This window comes from Anabrus simplex, chromosome 6, assembly GCF_040414725.1.
Source record: "Anabrus simplex isolate iqAnaSimp1 chromosome 6, ASM4041472v1, whole genome shotgun sequence".
Taxonomy (NCBI): Eukaryota; Metazoa; Arthropoda; class Insecta; order Orthoptera; family Tettigoniidae; genus Anabrus; species Anabrus simplex.
The window spans coordinates 256779301-256806722 of record NC_090270.1 but is presented as its reverse complement, the minus strand read 5'-3'; the positions used below and the strand labels follow the sequence as shown (position 1 = coordinate 256806722).

General features: G+C 42.3%; 1 protein-coding gene across 1 annotated transcript in view; it reads right to left on the bottom strand.

Moving 5' to 3' along the window:
- Positions 1–25217, bottom strand: part of RfC38 (replication factor C subunit RfC38) — a 100719-nt gene extending 75502 nt beyond the window's left edge. Inside the window, exons 1-2 of the mRNA XM_068228418.1 lie at positions 24939–25217; positions 8141–8278 (exon numbers count right to left, since the gene is read on the bottom strand). Of these exons, the coding sequence (XP_068084519.1) occupies positions 8141–8278; positions 24939–25037 (237 nt within the window). The 5' untranslated portion in view covers positions 25038–25217. The remainder of the gene's footprint in view (positions 1–8140; positions 8279–24938) is intronic.
- Between the last annotated feature and the right edge of the window lie 2205 nt (positions 25218–27422).

Genomic DNA, 27422 nt, shown 5'->3' with positions numbered 1-27422 from the left:
GTGTCAATTTAGGAAGAACATTTACAAATGGAAATTCTAAGTTCCCATGGAGGGAATTAGATATTTTTCCACCAATAGAGCATATCAAAATCAGATCAAAATTAGATGTATGGCTTTTCAGGCGTTTGCTCTTAACCAGCATTTCGTCTTAGGTCTGACACTAGACTCTTCAGAGTGGGATGTGTCAGACCGTACCCACTGATGCTGGGGTGTATGCAGGTGAACTTATCAGAAGCCTTTTATGAGGCACAGTCTGATAACTGCATACGGGAGATAAGACTCCACAACACCTGAAAAGCCATACATCTAATTTTGATCTGATTTTGATATGCTCTATTGGTGGAAAAATATCTAATTCCCTCCATGGGAACTTAGAATTTCCATTTGGAATTGCTAGGCGGGCATTAATTCCATTGTGGAGTCTTATCTCCCGTATGCAGTTATCAGACTGTGCCTCATAAAAGGCTTCTGATAAGTTCACCTGCATACACCCCAACATCAGTGGGTAGGGTCTGACACATCCCACTCTGAAGAGTCTAGTGTCAGACCTAAGACGAAATGCTGGTTAATAGAGCAAACACCTGAAAAGCCATACGTCTAATTTTGATCTGAAGAACATTTACAACAATAATATTTGAATTACAGAGGACACCCTCTCACCCAGCCCAATCAGGACCAGACCCTAGGTCGGATTACAAAATGCCCAATTAAATAGACAGTATTAAAATAATGGGCATACCTAGCAATTTATAATAGTATACTTTATTTAAAGAGGTTTTTTATTTACTTCAAAACGTATTAGGCTTATACAATGACTAGAAATTGCAACTGCAAGTGATAAGCAATATGAAACAAGTTCCATCTAGTCCACAAGAAGGTTGAGGAGAGTGGAAGCAGATGCTCCCGACGGTAGGGAATCAGTACAGTGAAACCTCGATTATCCGTTCCCCGAAACTACGTTTTCCCGTAATATTCGTTCAAATTACGTGGTCCCGCGAGCATCCCATTTAAAACCTGTATTAAAAATCCCGCGTTATCCGTTCCTTGAAGAAACGATTTCCCCCATCAACCGTCCAGAAATTTCAGTCCCATCAACGCTAAATCCTCGATCAAGCGTTTTTCAAGATTTCGAGAATGGACGGCAGGAATCGAATTTGCGAATCTAGCGTATTTTAATTTCGTCGGGTATCTTGCGCGATCATACTTACGAAACATTCTGTACCAGGCTAACAATGAAGGCCTCCGCCAACTTGCGCTTTGTTAAGAGCTTTCTGTTGAATGTTTCCTACAGTTGGCTGTGTTACTAGCTGGTGAAAACCAACAATTTACGCAGTCGAGTTTCGGTTTGCTTACACAGTACGCGACCTGTAAAGCATGTGAAAACCCTGCAAGAAAAACTTCAGATTATAGAGGAAGTTGAAAGAAATACAACAGAAAAAAAAGTTGACATCGCGAAACGTTTAGGCTTACCTGCTTCGACACTGAATACAATAATAGGGAAAAAACAAGAGATACGTGAACAAGTAAAAAAATGTGGATCCTCCGCAAAGAATAGAAAACCGGGGAAGGAATCGAGATATTCTAAAATGGAAGCAGTTCTCTTTTCTTGGTATCAGCAAGCTCGGGCGTCGAGATTTCCTGTGGATGGTAACATTTTGCGCGTAAAAGCTCGAAGCATCGCTGCAAGAGTGGGTATCAACAATTTTTCTGCTTTGAATGGATGGATTTCCCGGTTTAAGGAGCGTCACGGGCTGGTGTGTAAAAAGCTCGCCGGCGAGAGTGCTGCAGTTGACGGGTGGAAGATTGGGGGAAAAATCTCCCAGAGCTGCTTGAAGGATACGAACCGAAGAACATCTATAACGCGGATGAAACCGGCCTAATTTTCAACTGTTTACCGGATCGCACACTGGCTCTTAAAGGAGAATCTTGTCATGGAGGCAAAAATGCGAAGGACCGCATAACTGTTTTGTTGTGCTGTAACAGTGACGGGTCAGACAAACGTATCCCTATCGCTATAGGCAAAGCAGCGAAACCGAGATGCTTTAAGAACGTGAAGAAGTTACCAGTGCGATACTACGCGAACGGTAAAGCTTGGATGACCACAGACATTTTTTTGGATTTTCTTCACGGACTGGATGCTTCTATGGGTGCTCAAGCGAAAAAAATAGTTTTGTTTGTAGATAACTGTGCCGCCCACCCGCAGGAACTTTCTTTCTTACGAAATGTGAAAGTTATTTTCTATCCCCCGAACTGTACCAGTGTCCTTCAGCCTCTGGATGCGGGGGTGATAAAGTGCTTTAAAGGGTACTACCGCAAGCAGCTGGTGGAAAGGGCTGTGTGTATGTTGGACGCCGGGAAAGAAGTGAAGACGAAGTTCAGTATTCTACAGGCAATCCACTTTGTTGTGTCAGCATGGTTCCACGTTTCGCCCTCCACCATTCAAAATTGTTTTCATAAATGTGGCTTTGGCGAAAGCAGAGACACTAACGACACCAACACCGGCAGCGAAGAACAACTTTTCAGTGAGGACTGGGAGAAGCTCGCGCCGAGAGATGTTAACTTCGAGACGTACGCTACAGTCGATAGTGAGCTCGCCACTTGTGGTGTAAAGAACATAGAACAGCTGTGTGATGATGCTACTGCCACAGCCAGTGCAAGCGCCGTGCATGAGATCGCGAGCGAGGGGGAAGACGAAGACGAAATTGAACCCCTGCCAACGTTTGCAGAAGCATTAGCCGCCTTTGACAAAATTCGCGACTATATTACTGCGTATGACACAGACAGCAGCGAACTACAGAACGTTTTAAATATTGAGGGAGCAATGTACCGTGTTAAGGCACGACAAAACAAAAAACAACTGACGATTAAAGACTTTTTCACTACAAAGTGACTACTGTATTCTGTGACTGAAGAAATGACAATTTAAGTGTTGTGTGTGCAGTGCGTAACCTATATGTATGCGATGTGACACTTTATTTTTGTGAGTGCGAGAGTGTTTCATTGCATCTTCTGGGATTTAATGTATTTTGGTATCATTTTTGTATTTGTGCGTTGTGATTAGCTTACTTGACTATGTGACTGGACATGTTACAACCTATGCTTATTTATGTGTTTTCAGCTATCTTTCCTAACTATAATACCACAGGTATGTTCATGTGAACTGCACCAGTAATTATGCCTATCATGCAAGACACATTTCTCGCCTGTTTATCGGTCAAATAAAATCATTAATGGAAAGTACCGAGGCCTAAAACATGGGTGAACTCGAAGTTAAATTTCGCGCCATAAGTTCGTAATACAGCACGAAAACCTTTACTGATAAATAAGTTACATTGTTCTTTTTTAGGTTATTAAAACAAAGTCAATAATTTACATGAGACTGTCGTCAGATAACGATTACTGTAAATAACTGTACCTGTTCCAGTTAGATTTATTCAAGGTGAAACAAACAGAGGTAGCTACCGTAGACGTTTTAAGTGACTGTATTATAATGTTTTCCCGATCGGCATAATAACTCCGATACACTCTCCTTGAAGCAATAGTGAAACTGGAGTCTCAGATGTGTTTTTAAATTTCTTAGATATCAATATAATTCTGATAACTTATTTAGTAGAATATTTTTCGATGAGCTTGACTGATGAAAGTTGCTGACCTAAAAGACGTTTTCACGGGAACGTGACGAAGTTTCTCGGTAAAACTGAATTTAAAAATAAAGTTTTTAAACTAATGTATTTAATGCAGGCGTTTTTGTACAAATAAAATGATATATATATTTCATTACTGTGAAGTACAGTCAAACTGTTGACGGTTTTAATTCGTTCCCGGATTTTCCGATTTCCCGTATCTTACGTTTTTATCCCCAGGTCCCTCCAAAAACGGAGAATAGAGGTTTCACTGTATATAGATTTGCTTCAGAGAGAGGGATATTCATGTGAATCACTGTTACAATGATGTCAAAAAGTTAATCAGTGTTGCAGGAAAGAAACAATGGGATTATTCAGCAATGTTTGTAACTTTAAAGCAGTCTGTGTATAGGCAAATGACTTTACAAAACATTAATCGGCACATGTGCCTACTGAACATACTGTAATACAGATTCATTCTTTTGTTCCTCCTTGTGCTGCAGATGTGATCCAATGTGTAATGTTCTAATAGTGAACATACAAAAGAAAGACAATGGACGGCTAAGGGCAGGGAGAGATACCAGCAATCAACTGGCCATGAAGTGTCAATATTAATCATGATTCCGCAAGACATTAACTGAAGACCTGTAATAAACTGATCAAAACTTGTAACTCTCCAGGATTAACACGTGGTGGCAATTTTAAAACAACCATGAGCCACTACACTGAATTAGTAAACAATAGGGAAAGAAGTACCACTTCAAAGACAATGAAGTGATCGGTCAACTAGTGGGGGCACAGTGGAGGAAGTGCTTAGCATGCTCAATTGGAATATGGAAGGCCTAAGGAACATACTCTGTAGAACACAAGTGGAATTCCTCGAAGAACCAGATACATGCATACTTACCAAGCCATTCATCAAGAGGGAAGAATGATAAATACATACGATGATTTTTTAATAGTGGAAACAATATTGTAGCACTGCCTGAGAAACAGAACCAGGCAATGTCATTTATACTACACACGTCTACCGTTCCTCTGAGCAAATATACAGGCCTATACCCCCTCTGTGCGCATGCGTAGTGGTAACAGAAACGAAACTGTTGTGAATGAGCGGTCACTGAATAGAGTCGCAAGGTTTCCAAAGCAACAGCAGAGTACCTGGTCAAAAAATGAATGTGTTAAGAGGTCACAATGCACAACGGTGTCACTGAATTAACATTGATGAGACCAGGCCAAATCTTACGAAAAACTGGAACATCAACCAACTGAATGGCATCATTACCAGTCACCACAAAGAACAACAGTTTTGGCGGAACCCATCAATATGAGAGTTATGGTGATTCTTGCCTATGACTGGAATGGAATTATTGCAAAGCATATGGTTCCCACGCAGACTACTGATGTGGAATACTACTGTTCATTTCTGCAAAACAATCTGTGAGCAGCACTGAGAAGAAAACAGCAACACTTTATGCATAACCCACTCATCATTCTGTACAGCAATGCGACGGTGCAAGCAGCAGGAGCAGTGTCTGATTTGTTCAATTGTTGGGACTGAAAAGTGCTCTAGCACCCCACCCCATACCCTCTGGATTTACGTCCTTGCAACTTTGAACTAATCCTAAAGATGAAGGAACCACTGCATGAGATTTGCTTCCAAACAGCTGAAGATGTTCTGCAGGCAACCGATCCGATCTCTCTCTTCACACCATCCAAAGATTTCATAATAGATAAGAAGAAAGTAAGAGTGATAACAAACGATGAAGAGAGAGAGAAAAAGAGAGAGGCTGATTTTGATACACTGATGTCCAGACCAATTTCTTTAAATCTGTCTATAGAAATCTGTGCTGAATTTGGTGTCCTTAAATATTAGAATAGTGAAGTTAGGTTCTTCATTTGTAACAATAACAAACAATAACCTCGTAAAAAAAAAAAAAAAAAAAAACTTAATAAGGCACTACTACCAAAGGGAATTTCCTCTAATAGGAGTACAGTATGCTATTTTATACGTTAAATAATTTATACTGTTACTTTTGACCACATTGACTACGCCATACTAGATTCACATATACCATCCATTCCATTAGAAAAACATTGAGATGATATTTTTACACCTGACACTAATAATGCAGGGCCTAACTCCTTTATCAATGTCATAGTATAGTTCCTTTTACATACTGTTAAACATAATCAATGTCAGATCTCAAGATCGTGTGTTCAAACCTGGCGGACGTTGTCAGAATTTTGAAAGCTGGCAAAACAGTATTGGGTCGATGCATAACTTTATGCGGTTCTTAAATTTTATATTTTTTATATTTTATTTTATTTCATTTTACTGTCACTGTCACGCAATGTAACTCACAATCACTCAGTGATGTATTCACCTCACTCTCGATGACCTTCTGCCAACGTTCAGGTAGCAGTTGAATGCCTAGCCAGTAGAACTGTTTTCGTTTTGACTGGAAAAAATCTGTTAGCCATTGCTCAATAGAAACTTCATCAGGAAACACTTGCCCCAGAATGTGGTTAGAAAGAGAGTGGAAAAGATGGAAATCTGAGGGAGCAAGGTCAGGGCAATGCGGATGATTAGGAAGAGGTTCCCAGCCAAGTTCAGCAATCACACCTTTGGTCAACTGCACTGTACGCGGACGAGCATTATCATGGAGCAATAAGACTGGTTGTTGCCTTTATCTTTTGTTGTCAATAGCAACGGCAAGCCGTTTAGCGGGTCACTATACACAGCAGAAGTAATCGTTACGATTTTCGGAAGAAGTTCATGGTAAAGAATGCCATCTTTGTTCCACCAAACACACAACATGATTTTCTGTGGATGGGCACTATTGTTGACATGGGGAGTTGCTTTTTTTGATGGGTTGAACCACTCTTTCCCCTTCTTCGTGTGGAAATACAGGCGCCATTTCTCATCACCGGTGACAATGTTCGAAAGGAATGCTTTATGCCTATCACAAGCCAACCGATGCCAGGCAATGACGAATAGATGTTTACTTGATTTTTGTTACCGTCACTTAGTACATGTGGTACCCATATACCCAATTTCTGTACCTTAACCATCGAATGCAAATGGCATACAATAGTTGACTGATCACATTCAAAAACTTGTGCCATTTCCCACATTGTTTGACGAGGATTCTCATGAAGCAACTCATTCAAGCAATTTTCGTCAAAATCTGAAGGTCTTCCAGAGCGTGGATCATCAGACAAGTCAAACCGTCCTGCTCGAAAGCAGGAAAACAATTTTTGTGCTGCTCTTTCAGCAATTGCTTCATTCCCATACACTTCACAAATTGTTCTTGCAGCTCCTGCTGCACTGGATCCTCGGTTAAACTCAAAAGTGTAAAATGTGTCAGAAATGCTCACTTTTCTCGACTTGACATTCCATATCCATTTGAAATATGCACAAATAATATGTTTACAATCAAGAAAACACAAACCCCAAACTCACTTAAAACAACGGAATAACAATAAGCAATCCCTTCACACTGCATTGTTGCCAACCCTAAAGAATTTGCTGTTTAGTCAACAAAATTAAAACTCTGGCACAGATCGCCTGCCAGAGTTTCAATATCCCTATCATACGATAGAGTAAAGCGGAATGCCAAAATTGGCACACAGGCAGCCTAAATGACATCAAATTAAAATGCCTGCAGACTGTAGCTAAGGCCGTATAATTATTAATATTTTAATTTACAAGGAACAAGTTAAGGTGCAATACTACTGAGACTTTCTTCAATTACAAGAGATATACAGTACCAGTCAAAATACAAATTAAGAACACCTTATATGCACGTGTCAACTATATTTACAGAGTAAACAAGAATTCTGATATAAAATTGCACATCAGAAACTGATAGAAACAGACATGGTATCCAAAAATTAAGTCTGAATTTTACAACTGCATAGAACATCACTAAGGAAGTTTAAAGTTTTGAGCTTTTAAGGGTTCTGGTTAGGTCATGTGTAAGATCACCATTACAAATTCCAAATTCCTGGAGGATATTATGAGGGACAGAATTGCTCTATAAAAGCTCTCATTCATGAGTGGTATTCTAGGACATAAATATGGCTCATAAGCCATCATCTGAGCTACATTTTGAAAACATGACAAATTGTCTATTGCATATAAATTGTGAAAATATTACAATTAATTTTTTTTTGGACTGGGCGATAATCACAAGTTAATATGCAATACTACTGCATCTCTGTTCAATTACTGGAGATTTACAATTCTGAATATGTGTTACGAAACTATGTTTCCTCATTGGAAAACCATCATAATTTGAAAAATAATCTGGGTTCCTTTCTGGAAAATGTAAATTATGGTAGTGCACCAAAATCCTCCAGCAATCTGTTTTATTAATAAACGCATTCTATTAAACATAAGTAATGTAGAAATGCTGAGGCAAGAACACAATACATGTACAATGGTCTTCACGTAGCAGAAAACTGTGACGGGGGTACAAGCCGTGAGTCAAATATAGCTTACAAGTGATTACCGTAAATGTCTGTGTCTCCATACGGAGTCTTTCCACACCAGCTCCATAAAGTTCCCTCAGGATGCAAGAGATCCTTGTTTTCTTGCCAGCTCCTGGAGGTCCATACACCAGCAGGTGAGGGAAGTCACCTTGTTGAACCTATGTACACATCAAGCAATGACCAAGTCAATGACCATGTTATCGAACACACAGAATAAACAAACTTCACTAGTCTCTCTTCAAATTTTCTTGGTAGATTACTGCCTTAACACTAGAACAGCAGAAGGGGTCAAAATGACACTCACCTCAAATTTTTCTTTAGATTAATAGGTAATGTGCACATTCTTGTATCATTTCTCTTCAAATATCTTGACTTCTCATCATTTTTCGTCCTATTTACTGTGATGTATCGCACCCAGCAAAATATTTACATTTTCATAGATTTTTAATATGACATACTCTGGACAGCAGTAAGGGTCATTTTGACAACTGTACAATTCCTATTACAATGCAGTGGTTTGCATTGCCAGACAACAGTATGTACCAGGCCTGGATTATTGTATTCAAACCATTTAAAAAGTGGTGTTCTTACAGACATGTTGTGTTACAACCGCCTTTCTACTGACGAGGTGTCTCATATGCCAGAAACCGAGCTCGATAGCTGCAGTCGCTTAAGTGCTGCCAGTATCCAGTATTCAGGAGATAGTAGGTTCGAACCCCACTGTCGGCAGCCCTGAAAATGGTTTTCCGTGGTTTCCCATTTTCAAACCAGGCAAATGCTGGGGCTGTACCTTAATTAAGGCCACGGCCGCTTCCTTCCCACTCCTAGCCCTTTCCTGTCCCATCGTCGCCGTAAGACCTATCTGTGTCGGTGCGACGTAAAACAACTAGCATATGCCAGAAAATACAGATGTTTAGTCAAAGTGAACTATCCTATTCAGATGGTGATTTTTTGCATAAGACATGCAAGACTAGTGAGTACAAAGTTCATAATGAAACAGAGGATGAATTATCCACAGAAGAAATCGAAAATGCTAATCTGCCTCCGAACTCGCTCCGAATGTGTTTCATCAGCAAACATGGTCGCCCGAGATGGATTCGACTGGGAGGTCTTGAACTCATCTGGAAGGCAGGCTGCAATGAACATCCTGAAAGAGCGGGAAGTTCCTACCATATAATGCTTACTGCAGAATTGACGACTGTCATTACTGCCTTTTGCCTCCTCTTTAATGAAATGATGCCTTGTCTAATGAAACGACACAGAGAATTAAACCCTCAGTAAGAACTCAAGATGGATGATCTATGGTTGCATTTGTGTGGACAGCAATTCAAGAAGGATACAATGTCAAGAGATGCATTTCGAGAGCCTTCTCAGATTCGAGTTTGAACGAAAATCTGGGATGAATTCGTGGAAAATTGCCTTCACTGGTACCAACCAAGTGAAAATATTACAGTCGAACAATTACTTCCCAGAAAAACCAGGTGCAGATTTACCCAATTTATGACAAACAAGCCCGACAAGTATGCACTAAAATTCTAGACTGCTGTAGATGTTGCCTCAAAATCCATCTGCAATGCCTTTCCATACTTTGGTAAATTCGATGCGCGTCCTGATAAGCAGCTATTGGGAGAGTAAGTCGTACTTCGCCTCATGGAGCTGTTTCTAAACCAATGGAGAAACGTGACGACAGACAGCATCTTTTCATCACTCCATCTTGCTAAGATGTTCCAGGAGGAAAAGACTTCTCTGGTGGGAACAATCAACTCCATTCATCATGAAGTCCCTACTGAGGCGAAGAAGTCCAAGTCTGAATTACAGGTCTACTCTACAACCACCTTTTGACAGTGGACCAAGGGAAGAAGAACGACCTTCTTCTCAGCACACGGCACACTCAATTAACAATGAGCACAGAATGAAACAAGCCAGAAACTATAACATACAACAGCACGAAACACGGCGTAGATGAAGTCGACCAAATGTCTCTTAAATATACCACCACGGCTGCATGCAGGAGGTGGCTAATGCATGTCTTTCACAATATCCTAACCTACCAGCTGTAATGCTTGGGTCATTTACAAGCACGTAATGGGTAGGAAGATAAAGCGGATGAAGTTCATCCTCCAGCTGGCAAGTGAAATAACAAGGCAGGATAAGCAAGGGCAACAACAAGAAAAGGCTGTAGGACCCCGTCCATCTAAAAAGTGGAAGGAGTGTCAAATTGGTCTGTGTAAAGGCAACAAATCTAGTGATGCCTGCAGCATGTGTCTCAAAGCAGTGTCCGGAAAATATGCCCAAAAAGTAGAAGTTGTGTGTGTTTTTTAAATTTTTTAAAGTATTTCTGAAAACTTATAATTGTTACAATGTGGACGACTAAGAAAATGAGTTCAATTGGTTAATTTTGTGAAAATTCCTTAGAGAAACAGAAACATGGTGCAGTTGTTTGTGATTATTCGTGTGTCCATGAGTAATATAAAAGGTCCATACATTAACGTCAGGTCTTAGTGTGTAAAAAAAATTTGTGGAAACACAGTGGAAGAGAATACATCTCTTATTGTGTTCTATTTTGAATGTTTCCAAGCATTTCTTATGAAGTGTCAAAATGACCCCTTACTGCTGTTCTAGGAATGTGAGTTTCTCAGCTGTTCTAGTGTTAATCAATACTAATTTTTTGTAATTATTTTTGGAAAACAATATCTTTCATTCTGTTCCCAATTTCATTTCTTTATCCACTACATACATGGCTTAGCAACGGTTTATGGATCCCCTTCTTCCAACTGACTAAGGAAATAGTAAATTATTCAATAAGGGAAGTATTCTTATTCCATAAAAAATGTAAGTTAAGATCCTCAATTACCTGGACTTAACCATTATGTGCAACTGCAACAACACTTTATCCTTTAATACATACAGGAAACCCACCCACACCATCAAAACCATCCAACAAACTTCTGTGCACCCAGACAGGTAAGAAAGCAGCTTACAATAGCATGGTACTCAGAGCATTAACTATCCCTTTATCATGCAAGAATTACAAAAAAGATATTAATACTATTTACAATATTGCAGAACACAAACGGTTTCAGTAGACCTTTCATCAGCAGAATCATCAATAGATATAAGAGCAGACCCAAGACTACTAGAAAAAGATTCTGTCTCTAAACAAAAGTTTTTCACTTTCAATAATAATTATAATTTCGTGTGGCTATTTCTAGCCGAGTGCAGCCCTTTTAAGGCAGACCCTCCGATGAGAGTGGGCGGCATGTGCCGTGTAGGTAAATGCGTGTTATTGTGGTGGAGGATAGTGTTATGTGTGGTGTATAAGTTGCAGGGTTGTTGAGGACAGCACAAACACCCAGCCTCCGGGCCATTGGAATTAACCAAGGAAGGTTAAAATCCCTGACCGGGCCGGGAATTGAACCCAGGACCCTCTGAACCGAAGGCAAGTATGTTGACCATTCAGCCAACGGGTTGGACATTCACTTTCAATAATAGTAGCATTTACCAAATTTCTACCATTTAAAAAAAAAAAAAAAAAAAAAACACACATCAAAATAGCATTCAGAACCTCCCACACTCATTTTCAATATGCACACTGTCAACAATAACTGTATATTATGTATGCTATTTGCTTTACGTCGCACCGACACAGATAGGTCTTTTGGCGATGATGGGACAGGAAAGGGCTAGGAGTGGGAAGGAAGCGGCCGTGGCCTTAATTAAGGTACAACCCCAGCATTTGCCTGGTGTGAAAATGGGAAACCACGGAAAACCATTTTCAGGGCTGCCGACAGTGGGGTTCGAACCTACTATCTCCCGAATACTGGATACTGGCCGCACTTAAGCGACTGCAGCTATCGAGCTCGGTGTCAACAATAACAACATTAATAATAAATATTCAGTGTTCTCCCCAGAAATTTACGTTAGGTGGGTGGCAGGAATGAGTAGCCGGGTGGGAAATACTAAGTAAAAAATAATTATGATACAATTTCAACTTCTTCCCCTCAGGCCATTAACAATATTAGACAGGTAGGCCTAAACATTAATTTAAAAAATGAACTATTTTAGTGTTATCACGAAAAAGGCGTAACAGAGTAGTTTCAACTTCTAGTGTTCTACTGCTCGTTCACAATCACTCAGTTGCCGTGGAGAGCCAGATGGGTTTCTTACGTCCAGCGGAATCGAGTACTCGCACATGATTCCACGCTAATCCAGACACCGCTCGTGCACGACGCTACGGGATAAGCTGAACTCCGATGTAACTCGCGCAATTATGCTGACTAAAATAAAGATTTTTCATTTAAATAAACAGTTTAAAGTGTTTACATTTTAATTTGGAACACTTAACGACCGAAATATGCGTAGCCTCTGTAGCTCAGGCGGCAGCGTGCCGGCCGCTCACAGCTGGGTTCTGGGGTTCAAATCCCGGTCACTCCATGCGAGATTTGTGCTGGACAAAGCAGAGGCGGGACAGAATTTTCTCCGGGTACTCCGGTTTTCCCTGTAATCTTTCATTCCAGCAAAACTCTCCACTATCATTTCATTTGTCAGTCATTAATCATTGCCCCAGAAGAGTGCGACAGGCTTCGGCAGCCAGCACATTTCCTATCCTCGCCACAAGATGGAGCCTCATTCATTCCATCCCTGACTCAGTCACTGACTGGAAAACTGGTTGTAAGTTTTCCATGACTGAAATATGTATTAATATCATGTAAACCAAGTGAGTTAGGAGCGCGCAGATGTGAGCTTGCATTCGGGAAATAGTGGGTTTGAACCCCACTGTCGGCAGCACTGAAGATGGTTTCCGTGGTTTCCCATTTTCACACCAGGTAAATGCTGGGGCTGTAACTTAATTAAGGCCACGGCCGCTTTCTTCCCACTCCTAGCACTTTCCTATCCCATTGTCACCTTAAGACCTATCTGTGTCGGTGCAACGTAAAGCAACTTGAAATATTATGTAACTAGCAGATATCTAGGTTATGAGAGCCGGGCGGTCAGTGAAAATGGCTGGACAGTGCGCCCATTATAAAGGTCCTACGGAGAACACTGGATATTTGAACTCCAGAGTTTAAAAATTAGAATGCTAATCCTGTAATTCTAGCTATGCAGGTCAAACAGGCCGGAATTTTGTCATCAGATATGCCGAACATTGCAACGCTCTCAAATATAATCGTTTTTCAGCTATGAGTGAACATCATAAAGCATCCAGTCACGAATACACATTAATAGATGGAGATCTTAAGATCTTGCATTATGTATTTAAAGTTAAGAACTTAATTTTGGTCCGTATTGAATCTAGATTTACACTATGGATTGAGGATAATTATTTCCACCTTTTCAATACAAAAACAATGTGACGTCAATTTTGAAAGGTAATAAATACTTGATGTGTTAATGACGTCACATTGTTCTTGTATTGAAAAGGTGGAAATAATTATCCTTAATCCACAGTGTAAATCTTGCATTATGAGCAAAAAGGCACCTTACTCAACGTTCTCAAGAGCATCCATATCGATTTAGATCAGTTTATGAACCCCTCTCACAATTTGAATGAAATCAACGAAAATTTGAAACATTAATTCCATATATTTGTCAGAACTTTAATATTTAAAAAATTCCGCCTCCATCTGTCCAACTCCCCACCAGCCCTACACCCCACTTGCCCCTCCGCTCCTCCCATCCTCGCAAACACAGCTGAGCCAACAACAGACTCAATTGTACGAACGGGACCGTTAACTTTGAGAAGGCCAGGCCGGTTCGAGAGAACAACCACCTTTTATGTGCCATAAGTTTAAAAGATTTCTTCATACACATTTTACACTTTTTACTTATCAGCCCAAGTTTCTCACACAACCTTGTTTCTTCCATTACAGATTGGAACTTCATTGACTGTATATTGTTATTGTTTTTATTTCAGTCATGTCTCTTTTGTTCCTTCATTATGTCTTTAGCACATTTTAGCTTGTATTATGTAGATTACTATAACCCCACCCCCATTTCATTGAAGAAGGCTCAAAACAATTCGAAACATGCTTGAATTTTATTGCTCCATCTAATGATGGAATTATATTTTGTATTGAATTAGGAGGATAATTTAATTTTTCCTTTGTAAAGTATATTTTGTTTTTTTGTATTTTTGCTAGTTGCTTAACGTCGCACCGACACGGATAGGTCTTATGGCGACAATTTGTAAAGTACACGCACCACTTGCGAGTAGCTAGCAGTTCCATTACAGCACCCTTATAGACCTCTAAGACTTTCATAACACAGACATACATGCTCAACAACTGTTGTTTGTTTACTTCTTGCGGCCTTGTCGGGGAGGACGTTGTCACAATGCTGCCAACCTCTCTACTTAGGAATGAATGGGTGGTGCTTAAGGAACTACTGGGTGGTAGTGGTGATGATTGGCATTAGGGTCTGTTTTCTTCTTGCTCTGCAGACTGTTAGGGCAGAGTCTGGACAAATTTCTTGCCGTGCAGACGGTTAGAATAGGCCCTGGACAAGACCAGTGACACAGGGATAAGCAAAGGGGGGTTTGGGTACAAAAGCCCCCAGGTTAGAGCCGTGAAGCGGCCTTAGGCCTCTAGATTCCTGTGGAAATACCATTAGTCTTGACTGATTCTTGCTGTGCGGACAGTTAGGATAGGACCTGGACAAGACTGGTGACATAAAAACAAGAAAAGGGTGGTGTGGTGATTATTGATTTTAGGGCCTGTTTTTTCCTTGCCGTGCAGACTGTTAGGGCAGGGCCTGGACAAGTTTCTTGTTAGAACCGCAAAGCGGTCTTAGGCCTCTTGTTTCCTGTGGAAACACCATTTGTCGGACTGGTTCTTGCCGTGCGGACAGTTAGGATAGGACCTGGACGAGACTAGTGATACAGGGACAAGCAAAGGGTGTCTGGGGGTGTAAGCCCCCAGTTTTACTTGTGGTTTTATTGTGCCAGGGTTGGTAACGGAATCTCGTTATCATAATTGACGGGAATGACGTCATGTGCCACGTAACGTTGACCAATATGAATGCAAATGGCTACCTCAGCAATAAAACTTATGATGATGATGCTTGTTGTTTAAAGGGGCCTAACATCTAGGTCATCGGACCCTAATGGCATGAAATGAGACAAAATGTAAGGACAATTAAAAATCCATAATCCTCCACTGACCAGAATTCAAAACATGAGGACGAAGGATGAATGGATGGATATGACTGTAATGGTTATAGCGTCCGCCATGCCAACTTGCTATGGGCCCGGCTCGTCACCGTATTCGGCCCACCCCCTTACTTCAACCGAGCCAATCACGAGCAGCACTCAAGTGCTAGCCCAGCCCCACTCGCTTCCATGTGCGGTCCCGTAGCAGAGGAGTATGGAAATGACTCCACGATTAATCTGGAGTCTTCCATTTCGCGAGGTTCCTGGATCCATCGAGCATCTGGACTATTCTAGAAGAGCCAGTGCAGGTACATAAGAGAGGAACGACCTGCCTGCAGTTAGTGAGTTAGTGCGAGATTGAATTCGCTGGTGTGAGCTAGCGAAGACTGCAGTCAGTGATAGCCTGGGCTGGGGATGTCAGCCTGATGGACTATCTGCCTGTTGGAGATGAGGACTCGTTCCTGTTTTCCTGACGTCGTGTGTGTGAGTCTCTTGGGGCCGACTGCTGGAGAAGAACCTTGGGTGTTCTGGAGCAGCGCGAAGGGAACACTGGGCGATGACGTGTGCAGACTGCGAACAGAGTTCGACAGATTGAGTGAACAGCAGATACTATCCTAACCTGTGTGAACTGCTGTGATTATCGGACTAGCGTGCTACAGTGCGGACTGACAGCGAAGGAGAGAACGTGTATCGGTGCGACGTGGAACCTTGTGTGTGAATGTAGATCTGTGCAGCGTGAGAACAAGTGAGAAACTGAAGAAGAGAAAGAGCAGAACTGTGTAAGCGAGTAACCGTGTACTTGTGTAAGTTGTAAGCTCGGCAATAGCGCGTGTGTGTGTGTAAATCTGTAATTGTAGCGCTTAGTTAATAAATCTTAGAAATAGGAAGCTACCAGGTTCTATACTCATTTCTTCGTTTATTTACCTCGCCAACATGTTGCATGTCGTTAAAACAATCAGTGGATCCGACCCGCAATGCCCCACATTCCCAGAAACTAGCGTTAAACAATAGTATTACTGACCAAAGGACTGCTTCTAGAGCACAATACTGAATTGATGATGTTTGTAGTACAAACGGGTCCAAAATCCAGGTCATTGGCCCCTCATAATGGTACTTATCGCTGGGAAAGTAGAACCATGGTATCTGTTATGTTGCGGTACTAATCAAAAGTAGCGTAGACTCGCGGTATTCAACATATTATGGTACTACTCACAGGTAATGTATTGCACACATGTATATGCTCTTCAGGACCTGCTCACCTGATGAGCTAAACTGAGCACTGTCCCTGCATTGCAGGAGGCCATAGCCCTTAGGGGATTCATACGGCTAATTTATTTATTTATTTATTTATATGTTTTTTCACGAGAGTTTAATCCTGATGTAAACATGGTACAACCCCACCAACATGGACCCAATGTTTGGGAATCCAGGATCTGCCTGTCACAAGTCAGGACAAAGGGCGAGTGATAGAGGAGTAACACCTCTTTAAAAAACCATGGTCCAGCTGACCCGGCTGGTAGTCCCATGTAAGGGTCCCTTGCCAGGGATACGGCGAAGACCTCAACGGCAGTGAAGGCGGAGAAGAGGGACTTCAGAACGGTGGAACTGGCAGAAGGGGCAACCCTCCTATTCTGGGTAAATAAAATAGAAACTGCTGCCTTGCAGTAGAAGTGGAAACTTCAAAGGCTAAGGGAAGAAACCCTGACAGAAAATCAGGTTTAAGATAGCAGCCCCGTCAAGGCACTCGGAAGCAGTGGGTTAATCACTCGCTCTTCTTAAATAATCTGATTATAGAAACAGCAAAATTACAAAACCGGACGGATAATCTGATGACGAACTTTGGCATGAAGAGGATAGTGAAAATTGGTTTCTGGAATGTGAGGATCTTGAGGGAGAAAAGCAGACTGAAACAAGTGACACGGGAAATGAAGAACTACGGGATGGACATTCTGGGATTGAGTGAGGTGAGGTGGCCAGGATTAGGTGAGATACAGACAACAGAGGGAATTACTTTTCTATATTCTGGTGGTGAGGACGAAGAGCACAGGGATGGAGTGGGGTTGCTGCTCAGTAGAAATGCACTGAGAAGTCTTATAGATTGGAAGCCTATTTCCAGTAGGCTACTGACTGTTAGATTCAAGAGCAAGATCAGGAATGTGACCATTATCCAATGCTATGCACCTACAGAACAATCGGAGTTGGAAAGAAGGGAAGAATTCTACCAAATGTTGTGAGATGCCACAATGAGAAAAAAAGTAAGAAGGATATTCTCATAGTTATGGGAGATTTCAATGCAAAGGTTGGCTCAAAAATGAAGGATTGGAACATATCATGGGTATACGCGGTCTTGGCGAGATGAATGAAAATGGGGAAAAGTTTACGGAATATTGCGCCAGCCAACACTTGGTGATAGGTGGCACAGTGTTCCCGCATAGGCGGTGTTAGAAGGTCACGTGGGTGTCTCCTGATCAAGTCACGGATAACCAAATTGCGGTGAGCAGGAGGTTCAGAAGGAGTTTGGAAGATGTTAGGAACAAGAGAGGAGTGAACATTGGCAGTGACCATCATCTTGTTGTCGCCAACTTCTGTACAAAGATCGTGGCAGTCCACTAGAAGTTCAACACTCGGCATAAGAAGCTTGATGTTGGTAAGTTAAAGAATCGGCAGACGTTGGAACAATTTCAACTGGAATTTAGCAACAGATTCTAGGTGTTGGATTCTGAGATAGAGAAGGATGTGGAGACTGTATGGAGCAAGATGAGGAACACCTTTGTGAAAACAAGTGAGAAGCAGCTCAGGTACAAAAACTACCTGCGGAAGGAATGGATATCTGATCAGATCTGGGACAAGATAAATTATAAGGAGATAAAGGCCAAGCTAAATATATGCAAAACTAGACAGCAGAAGGCTCAAACACAAGCTGAGTATTCAATAGCAGATAGGGAAGTAAAGAGGAGTGTGCGAAACGATCACGGGAAGTGGATTGATGAGCAGGCAGAGAAAGCGGAACAGGCGGCAAAAAGGGGTGATATAAAGGAGCTTTATGGTATCACGAAGATGTTTTCGAAGAAAGATTTTAATAAAACTATGCCTGTGAAGAGCAAGACCGGCGAGATCCTCACTATGTGTGAACAGCAGCTGAGTAGATGGAGGGAAAAATTTGCGGAGGTTTTTAATAGCGATATGGCACTGGAAAATGAGCAGAAAGGAGAAGAAGGTGAAGAAGAAGCAGAAAGTGATCCAGGCATCGGCCTTGACTCTCCAACCCAGCGCGATTTTTTTTTTTTTTTTTTGCTAGTTGTTTTACGTCGCACCGACACAGATAGGTCTTATGGCGACGATGGGACAGGAAAAGCCTAGGAGTGGGAAGGAAGCGGCCGTGGCCTTAATTAAGGTACAGCCCCAGCATTTGTCTGGTGTGAAAATGGGAAACCACGGAAAACCATTTTCAGGGCTGCCGACAGTGGGGTTCGAACCTACTATCTCCCGAATACTGGATACTGGCCGCACTTAAGCGACTGCAGCTATCGAGCTCGGTAACCCAGGGTGAGATACAGACAGCATTGAAGCAAATGAAAAATGGGAAGGCACCAGGTCTGGACAACATTCCAGCGGAAATACTGAAAGCAGACCTTGATACTAGAATCAGATTGCTGCACCCACTGCTGGAGAAGATATGGAAAGAGGAAAAAATACCGACCGACTGAAAGAAGGGGCTGACAGTCACTTTACCGAAAAAAGAGGATACAACAAACTGCAACAACTGGAGGGGTATCAGCTTGCTCTCCATTCCAAGCAAAGTGCTGTCACGAGTCATCCTGAATCGCATAAAGGATTCAATAGAAAGAAGGCTACGAAAGGTACAGGCAGGATTTCAACAACATCGCAGCTGTGTGGATCTCATCAATACACTCCGAATCATCATAGAACAGAGTGTGGAATGGCAGAATATCCTCTACCTCGCATTTGCGGACTTCGAGAAAGCCTTTGATTCTGTAAATCAAAGAATCATGTGGAAGACCCTAAAGATATACAGAATTCCAAAAAAGATTATCAAGATCATGAAAGAGATGTACGAGGGGTATGAGTGTCAGGTTCTTCATGAAGGGAAACTAACAGAAAAGATAAACGTCAAGTCTGGAGAGAGACAGGGGTGTGTTCTTTCTCCCACTCTGTTCCTGCTGGTCCTAGACAGTGTGATGAAAAGGTAATAGGAGGACGGAAGAGGGGTGTTCAATGGGGGATGAGAGACAGGCTTGAAGATTTTGACTTTGCAGGCGACATTTGCCTTATGGCGCAGCAGTACCAGGACATAGAGGATAAACTGAGTAGGTTGCAGAAGGAAGCGGAATGTGCAGGTCTCATGATTACACAAACAAGACTAAAGAGATGAGGATTAATTCGGATGTCATGACCAGCTTGACAGTAAATGGAAAGGAAATTGAGCGAGTTGAGTCCTTCCTATACCTTGGAAGTATAGTTACAGCCGATGGGGGAGCAGAGGAAGGTGTTCGAAGACATATCCGGAAGGCAAATGGTGCGTTTGTCCAGCTCAATCCCGTGTGGAAGAATAGAAACATCTCCAGGAAGACAAAGCTTTGCCTCTTCAACAGCAAAGTCGATTCTTCTATACAGCTGTGAAACATTGAAAGTTACAAAACAGATCAATAACCAGCTACAGGTGTTCATTAATAGATATCTGCGTCGCATAACAAATGTGAGGTGGCCGGACATAATCTCAAATGAAGATCTTTGGACCATGACCAATCAGCAGCTGAGTGACATCCAGATCAAGGAGAGGAAATGGCGCTGGATCGGACACACATTAAGGAAGCCGGACGGAGCTGTTGAGAGGGCGGCGCTGGACTGGAACCTTCAAGGCACCAGAAAGCGAGGTTGGCCAAAGAAAATAATCAAAAAGGAAATCGCAGAGGTTGACAAGACCTGGAGCGAAGTGAAGAGAATGGCCAGGAACCGTACTGTGTGGAAAAATTTCGCCAAGGCCCTATGCTCCAGTGGGAGCAACAGGAAATAAGTCAAAAGTAAGCCAAACATGGTACGTCCAAGGCTCCGCCAAAGAAAGAGTTGTGATTCGATGAGCATGTAGTACCGACCGCCACCCTGTCAACGTCTCATGTTCGGACGTACAGGGCTGCGCATCACATACGACAACAGTGCGAAGATCTGAACTTCTGAATAAACGACTAAACCTGGATTCAGTTCACTTAGTTTATTGAACACATTCACGATGCACTGCCTATGGTCACTTCTAAGTGGTTTTCCTCTTCTGTGCTTCACTTCACGCAATGGTCCTACCTTTGCCCCATTCCTCTCACTATGAATACTGACACTGACTGCTGCTGCAAGATGCAACACCTTATCTCCATGTTGTAGAGCTTGGGACTTTCCCCTCACTACGAGAAGATTTTCTGTATTACACCACGCCTTGTGCCTTCATTTCTTGTTGTATAATCACTATTTTATTAAAACAAAACCATAAATATACCGGTATATATGACAAGCATATTTTAATTTGATTACGTACTCTTCCAAACTCTCTAGTAATAAACTAAAATAAAATAAATGCAACGTACTACTTTTCTTCGAGCTCATATACAGTCGTGTGAGTGCGACGGTTGCTTCTCCAATCAACTACGTCCATGTCCACGTGCAAAGCCACGGCGCTCCGCCTATTTGTTTACATCAGGATTAAACTCTCGTGAAAAGCAGTATAACACACACCTATGGTGTTTTGCATACTGTGTCGCTATTTTATTTATTATTATTATTTTTTTTTGCTATTTTGCTTTACGTCGCACCGACACAGATATGTCTTACGGCGACGATGGGATAGGAAAGGCCTAGGAATTGGAAGGAAGCGGCCGTGGCCTTAAGTAAGGTACAGCCCCGGCATTTGCCTGGTGTGAAAATGGGAAACCACGGAAAACCATCTTGAGGGCTGCCGACAGTGGGGCTCGAACCCACTATCTCCCGATTACTGGATACTGGCTGCACTTAAGCAACTGCAGCTATCGAGCTCGGTGTGTCGCTATTTACAGGCAACGCAAACCTATGGTGTTCTTCACATAAGTGGACTAACCACAGGGACTCGCACTATCCCATGGTGTTCCTCACATAGTGGGTACTAATCATAGGCAAGGAAGAACCATGGTGTTGCTCATATAGTGGTACGAATCACAGGTACTGTAAAATGCATCCTGAGCACACATTGTCGCTACTAATCACAAACCTACTGTGTACCTAACATAGTGGTACTACGTGCAAGAAAAAGCGGCCCATGGTGTTCCCTACGTGGTGGTACTAACTACAAGTAGTATCATGGTTCTAATTTGATCATCCCTTGGTCGCCCCTTACAACAGGCAGGGGATACCGTGGGTGTATTATTCGTCTGCGTCCCCCACCCACAGGGGGTTGTGTGTTTGGTCCGCGAGAGGTATTTTATTTCTCTCAAGCCTGCCGGCAAGCCGGTTAGGACCCCCCTACCCGCCATCTGGGACATGCCACAAGGGAACATCACCTCTCCCCTTGCTACGCCATCATAGTAGGTTCGTAGAGCAATGACAATCACATGTAATGCTCTTCATGAAGTTATAAAAGTAAATGTACCGTTGGGGGCGGGATGGTGGGTTCCTGGACCTCGCAATGAATACATCTCTCTTCTGAGATGCTTTCAAGTAAGATTTTATTCATTTCCACTTATAACGTTACAAAAAAAAATCTTGTGACAAGGTGTCAATTTTTACCAAAACATTATCCCTCTCACTTGTCGAGAAGGCTCTTCTCTATGATTCCCTGACGATTCAGACCAATGTAGTGTCACTTTAAGTTATTTCTTCCAGACCAATCGAGTAGACATCTCATTAACAGTTGACATCACAACTCATAACCGTGCCAGCAACGGCTAACAAAATAGTGTTGGCTACTGAATGCATGATTTGAAGCAGTGTATTGATTCATTCAAGTGTCCGAGTGAATCGATTCACAAGAACGGCGAGCTCACGGCTCACTAGCGGGACACTGGACGTTGGCGGGGAGCTGAGGTTCGCTGCAGCGAGACAGTGAATCATGGCACACCGAAAGAATCGTGGGAGCAAGCACGGCTCAGTGAGACACAAGATACACACGGCTCCTTATCAGCACACTGGGCACTGACGGAGAGCCGAGCTTCCGCTGCAGCGAGACATACAGTGAATCATGGCAAACCGAAAGAATTGTGGGTGCAAGCACGGCTCAGTGAGACACAAGATACACACGCCTCCTTATCGGCACACTGAACACTGGCGGGGAGCCGAACTTCCTGTGAAGCAATACATACAGGGCCATGGCATACTGAAAGAATTATATGCTGTAATGGACTCTCAAGCTCAGCTCATTTGAAAATAATACCCACTTGCATTCACTATCCTCTTCTTACAGGGAGGTTCAAATAATAAATGGATTTATTTGCAGTGTTAAAAATGGTAGTCAAAACATAATTCTAAAATAGCTAGTAAGTAGGCAGGCTATTAAGTTATACTATTTATTAGTTTAATGAATCTTAGTATTAAAACTTAGTTGACATTTTACAATTAATTAACTCGACTCTAGCCTGCCCTATGACTATGAGTCATGCTCATGACCACTCAAAAGTACCAGTTCGTACATCACATCGTTGCACAAGACTTCAATCATATGTGGACAGTAAGTGAGCCGACTGACACAATAATTTAACCAACAGATGTTGAATCAGAAAACCAGTGGGCTACTGTTCATCTCGGGTAGCCTATACAAAATATGACGATTTAAAAAATCCTCTGCTGATAGAAAAATACATATTTTTTAAAAATGACTGAGCAAGTTGGATGTGTGGGTAGTATCGCGTAGCTATGCGCTTGCGTTCGGGGGATGGCGGGTTCGAATTCCACCGTCGGCAGCGTTAAGATGGTTTTCCGTAGTTTCCCCCATTTTCACACCAGGAAATGCTAGGACTGTACCTTAATTAAGGCCATGGCTGCTACCTTCCTAATCCCAGACCTTTTCCATCCTGCATCGCTGGAAACCTTTGATGTATTAGAGTGACTAGCACTTTTTTTTTCTAAGAAAAGAGTTCATAGTATGAAGACCAGATTGCAGCAGCGAGCACTGAATGCTATTGCTGCTGTCTTACCAGTACATACTACATAGATGCAGTAGGAGCGGTGACTAATGTGCCGTGAATTGGATCATTGTATTGATTCAGTAACATGAACGGAATCAAATGAATCGATTCAGTAAAATGAATCGAATGACCCATCACCATAACCAGAGAGGATTGGGCTGAGGGAGTCTGCAGAGTGCTTGTAGTGCCTGAGGCTCCCTATTGTATAGATGTACAGGGCACTCTTTCCTAGCCTTACAATGCTTTGAGAGATTCTCCCATTGTCTAGAGTATAACATACCATAATATACGGTATCGTATTTCGTGCATCATTTACATATGAAGTCTAATCAGTCTAATATTTCAAAATAAAATAAAACTGCACAGAAAACATGCAATAGCATTACATTACCTTTGTTGTTAACGAAGACAAATCTAGAGCCAAATTCCTTAATTTATAACAGGACCTCTCTATTTACACAACGGACCTGACAGGAAATCTCTCAACTACTTGCCTACTTTTGGGACATTCACCAAAAACCAAACCCGAACCCCATGGCACAACAGCCTCAAAGGGCCATGGCCTATCAAATGACCACTGCTCAGCCCGAAGGCCTGCAGATCACGAGGTGTCATGTGGTCGGCACAACAAATACTCTTGGCTTTCTAGACCAGGACGGCTATCGAACTCTCAGATAGCTACTCAACTGTAATGACGTAGGCTGAGTGGACCTTAAGAAAAGGCTAGGAAAACAACAGATAGGGAATCTGCCATATGGGTTAACTGCCCTAAATGCAGATCAGTATTGACTGATTGAACCAGCCCCTGACTTGACCGGAACTGAACCCAGAGAACCAGGGTAACGGGCAGACACGCTACCCCTACACGAGGCTGGCAGGACCCACACCAGGATTACATCATTCGAAAACTGGGAAAGATCCAAAGGGAAGAAGCATGATTTGTTCTTGGTGATTTCTGATACTAGAGTAGTGTTATGAAAACGTTGCAAACAATGGTCTGGGAAAATTTTGGAGTAAAGGAACGAGCTGCTCGACTAACTAGATTTTTCAGAGCTGTTAGTGGAGAGACGGCATCGAACGACGTGGGGTTTTAAAAGTAGCATAGGCAAGACCATAAAATGATGATAAAGTTGGAATTCAAGAAATTGAGATTGAATTGGGGCAAATATTCGTTTATAAGAAGGGGAATTAAGGATGGAATAATTTGCCAAGGAAGATGTTCAATACATTTTCAAGATTTAAAGGAAATACTAGGTAGATACATGACAGGGAATGTGTCATCTGGGCGACAGCCGTAAATGCAATTCAACAGTGGCTAATTATGTGATTTGCAACATAAGCTAAGGTAAAGAACCACCTTATGCGACAGCCACAAAGGCGAAAACAATCCACTAACGCCATATCGAATTGCAACATATATAACTATGTTATGTAAACATATCATTAACAGAGGACGAATACAAATCACTTCATACGTCATGTCAATGCTTAAAAATCATCATAACCTCTTACCAAATGTTTCAAATGACTAGCTTGAGTTTTATGATAATCCAGTTTGGAAAGTTGGTTCGGTCTATGTTTATCAACCCACAGGCCCGTTCCACTGTGCATTTTAAAGGAACACTCAAATACACTCAAATCAAAGCTCAAACTATGTAATACCGCCTTCAAAGGATATAAACCACACCAAATACTGTATTTGCCCACACGAAAGTTTTCCCGCTAAATTTATAGAATACAAACGCGAGTTCGACTATCGACACGCTCAAAGAGTGTGGGGTGGCAGGACCACCGCCGTCTCAATCTCTATATACTAGTGATGGGCTAGCGACGGAATCGAGTAGAATCGAGTAATGTGCTCTTAGAATCGGTATTACTCGACTCCAGACTCGAGTCCAAGCATACTGGTGTCGCTATCTGTGGACATGCCTTAGAACTAAAATCTACTGTACTGGAGTGCACGGCATTCAGGGTCACCCACAGAATATTTTTGTGGTGTGGAGTGCAATATGCTTTCTGCTGATGATTGATGTTGTTCAGTCATCGGTCGTCAATAATTCGATTGTTATGATTATTATTATCATCATCATAGGCACTAAAGGTTGTGACTTACTAACAAACTGTCAGCTGTTTAGCTAGAACAGAATGACGTTCTGTCCGCTGATTTGCTGCGTGAACGTACGTCACATTCTGGACGCCTCATCTTAATACCCGACATTATATCTGCCGAAAGTAAGATGTACATATAAACTGCTGTAATTCACCTGTTCCCCCGGACAATTGTAGGCTTTGGCACGGTTAGCAATAGGCTATGGTTACAATAAATCTGTCATACTACCGATCATATTAGCACATCTACGCCCGTGTATATGCATAATGGCTACATGAGATATAATTTACCAGTAGCGAAGCAATACAATGTGTGCAGAAATACCGTCTATAGTCTACAAATAGCACATGTTACCGGGCGAGTTGGCCGTGCGCGTAGAGGCGCGCGGCTGTGAGCTTGCATCCGGGAGATAGTAGGTTCGAATCCCACTATCGGCAGCCCTGAAGATGGTTTTCCGTGGTTTCCCATTTTCACACCAGGCAAATGCTGGGGCTGTACCTTAATTAAGGCCACGGCCGCTTCCTTCCAACTCCTAGGCCTTTCCTATCCCATCGTCGCCATAAGACCTATCTGTGTCGGTGCGACGTAAACCCCTAGCAAAAAAAAATAGCACATGTTTAAAATACACTAATTACAACATACATACCGTGACAGGGATTTGAAATAATAATAATAATAATAATGTTATAACTTTTACGTCCAAGTACGTACATTTGTATGGTTTTCGGGGATGCCGAGGTACCGCATTTAGTCCCCCGGGAGATTTTTTACGTCCCAATAATTCTGCCGACACTAGGTTGACGTATTTGAGCACCTTCAAATACTACCGGAATAAACCAGTATCGAACCGGCCAAGTTGGGCTATGAAGGCCAGAGAAGCTATATTATCAATATTAGAATAGATGGCATATTCAGTGAAGTGTGTGCGAGACGCCGTAAACGGATATTTTCATATCTTATTATGCGTATTAAGTGGCATTATTATCGTTCTCAAGTAATTATCAAATTTAGGTTATTCCTTTTCCGCATTCATTCAGTTTTTTCATATCGTACCGCGCTGTCGCAATCCCATAAACACTCAGCGACCGCTTGTACGCATGCTTCATCCATCTACGAGCCGGCGAGTGAGCGAACGTGTGACGTCACGCTATCATCGAGCCTTCGCAAGCGAAGCGAGTCCGAGCCTGGACTCGAAAGAATCGAGTACCGCGATTCCAGGCATCACTCGCGCACATCACTACTATATACTGCCTGCTCTGACTCGACGTTAGAGGTGAGTCGGTACTGGTGTACCGGTACGCGTCACCTATTCTCCGAATGGAGCAGTGACAACCTGCTCCAGGAGCCTCTTCTCTACCGGTCCACTGCTACTGTGACAGTCTTGCGCTGCGACTCGCAGTTGGCTGCTACCGTCCACTAATACTGTGACAGTCTTGCACTGCGACTCGCAGTTGGCTGCTACCGGTCCACTGCTACTGTGACAGACTTGCGCTGCGACACGCAGTTTGCTGCTACCGGTCGACTGCTGTCTGCTACTGTGACCAAACTGTGACGGTCTTGCGCTGCGACTCACAGCGTCCTGTACCGGTCCACTGCTGTGACAGTGTTGCTACTGCTATCCGCAAACGGTCCAGCGACACAGCCGTCGTCGTCCCGTACCGTTAGGGAGGATGTGACAAGAACAGAACGGAGATATACCGGTACGGTGTTCATTATTTAATGTGAACGAAAGAAATCCACAGTAATCTACTTCAGCACTAAAACGTTTCTACAAATAATAATAATAATAATAATAATATTGTGATTACTATTAATGGCTCTTTTTCTTAACATAGTTAAAATATAGTCAAACGCCACTTCTGTATCTGTCCTCTCAGTTCATTAAT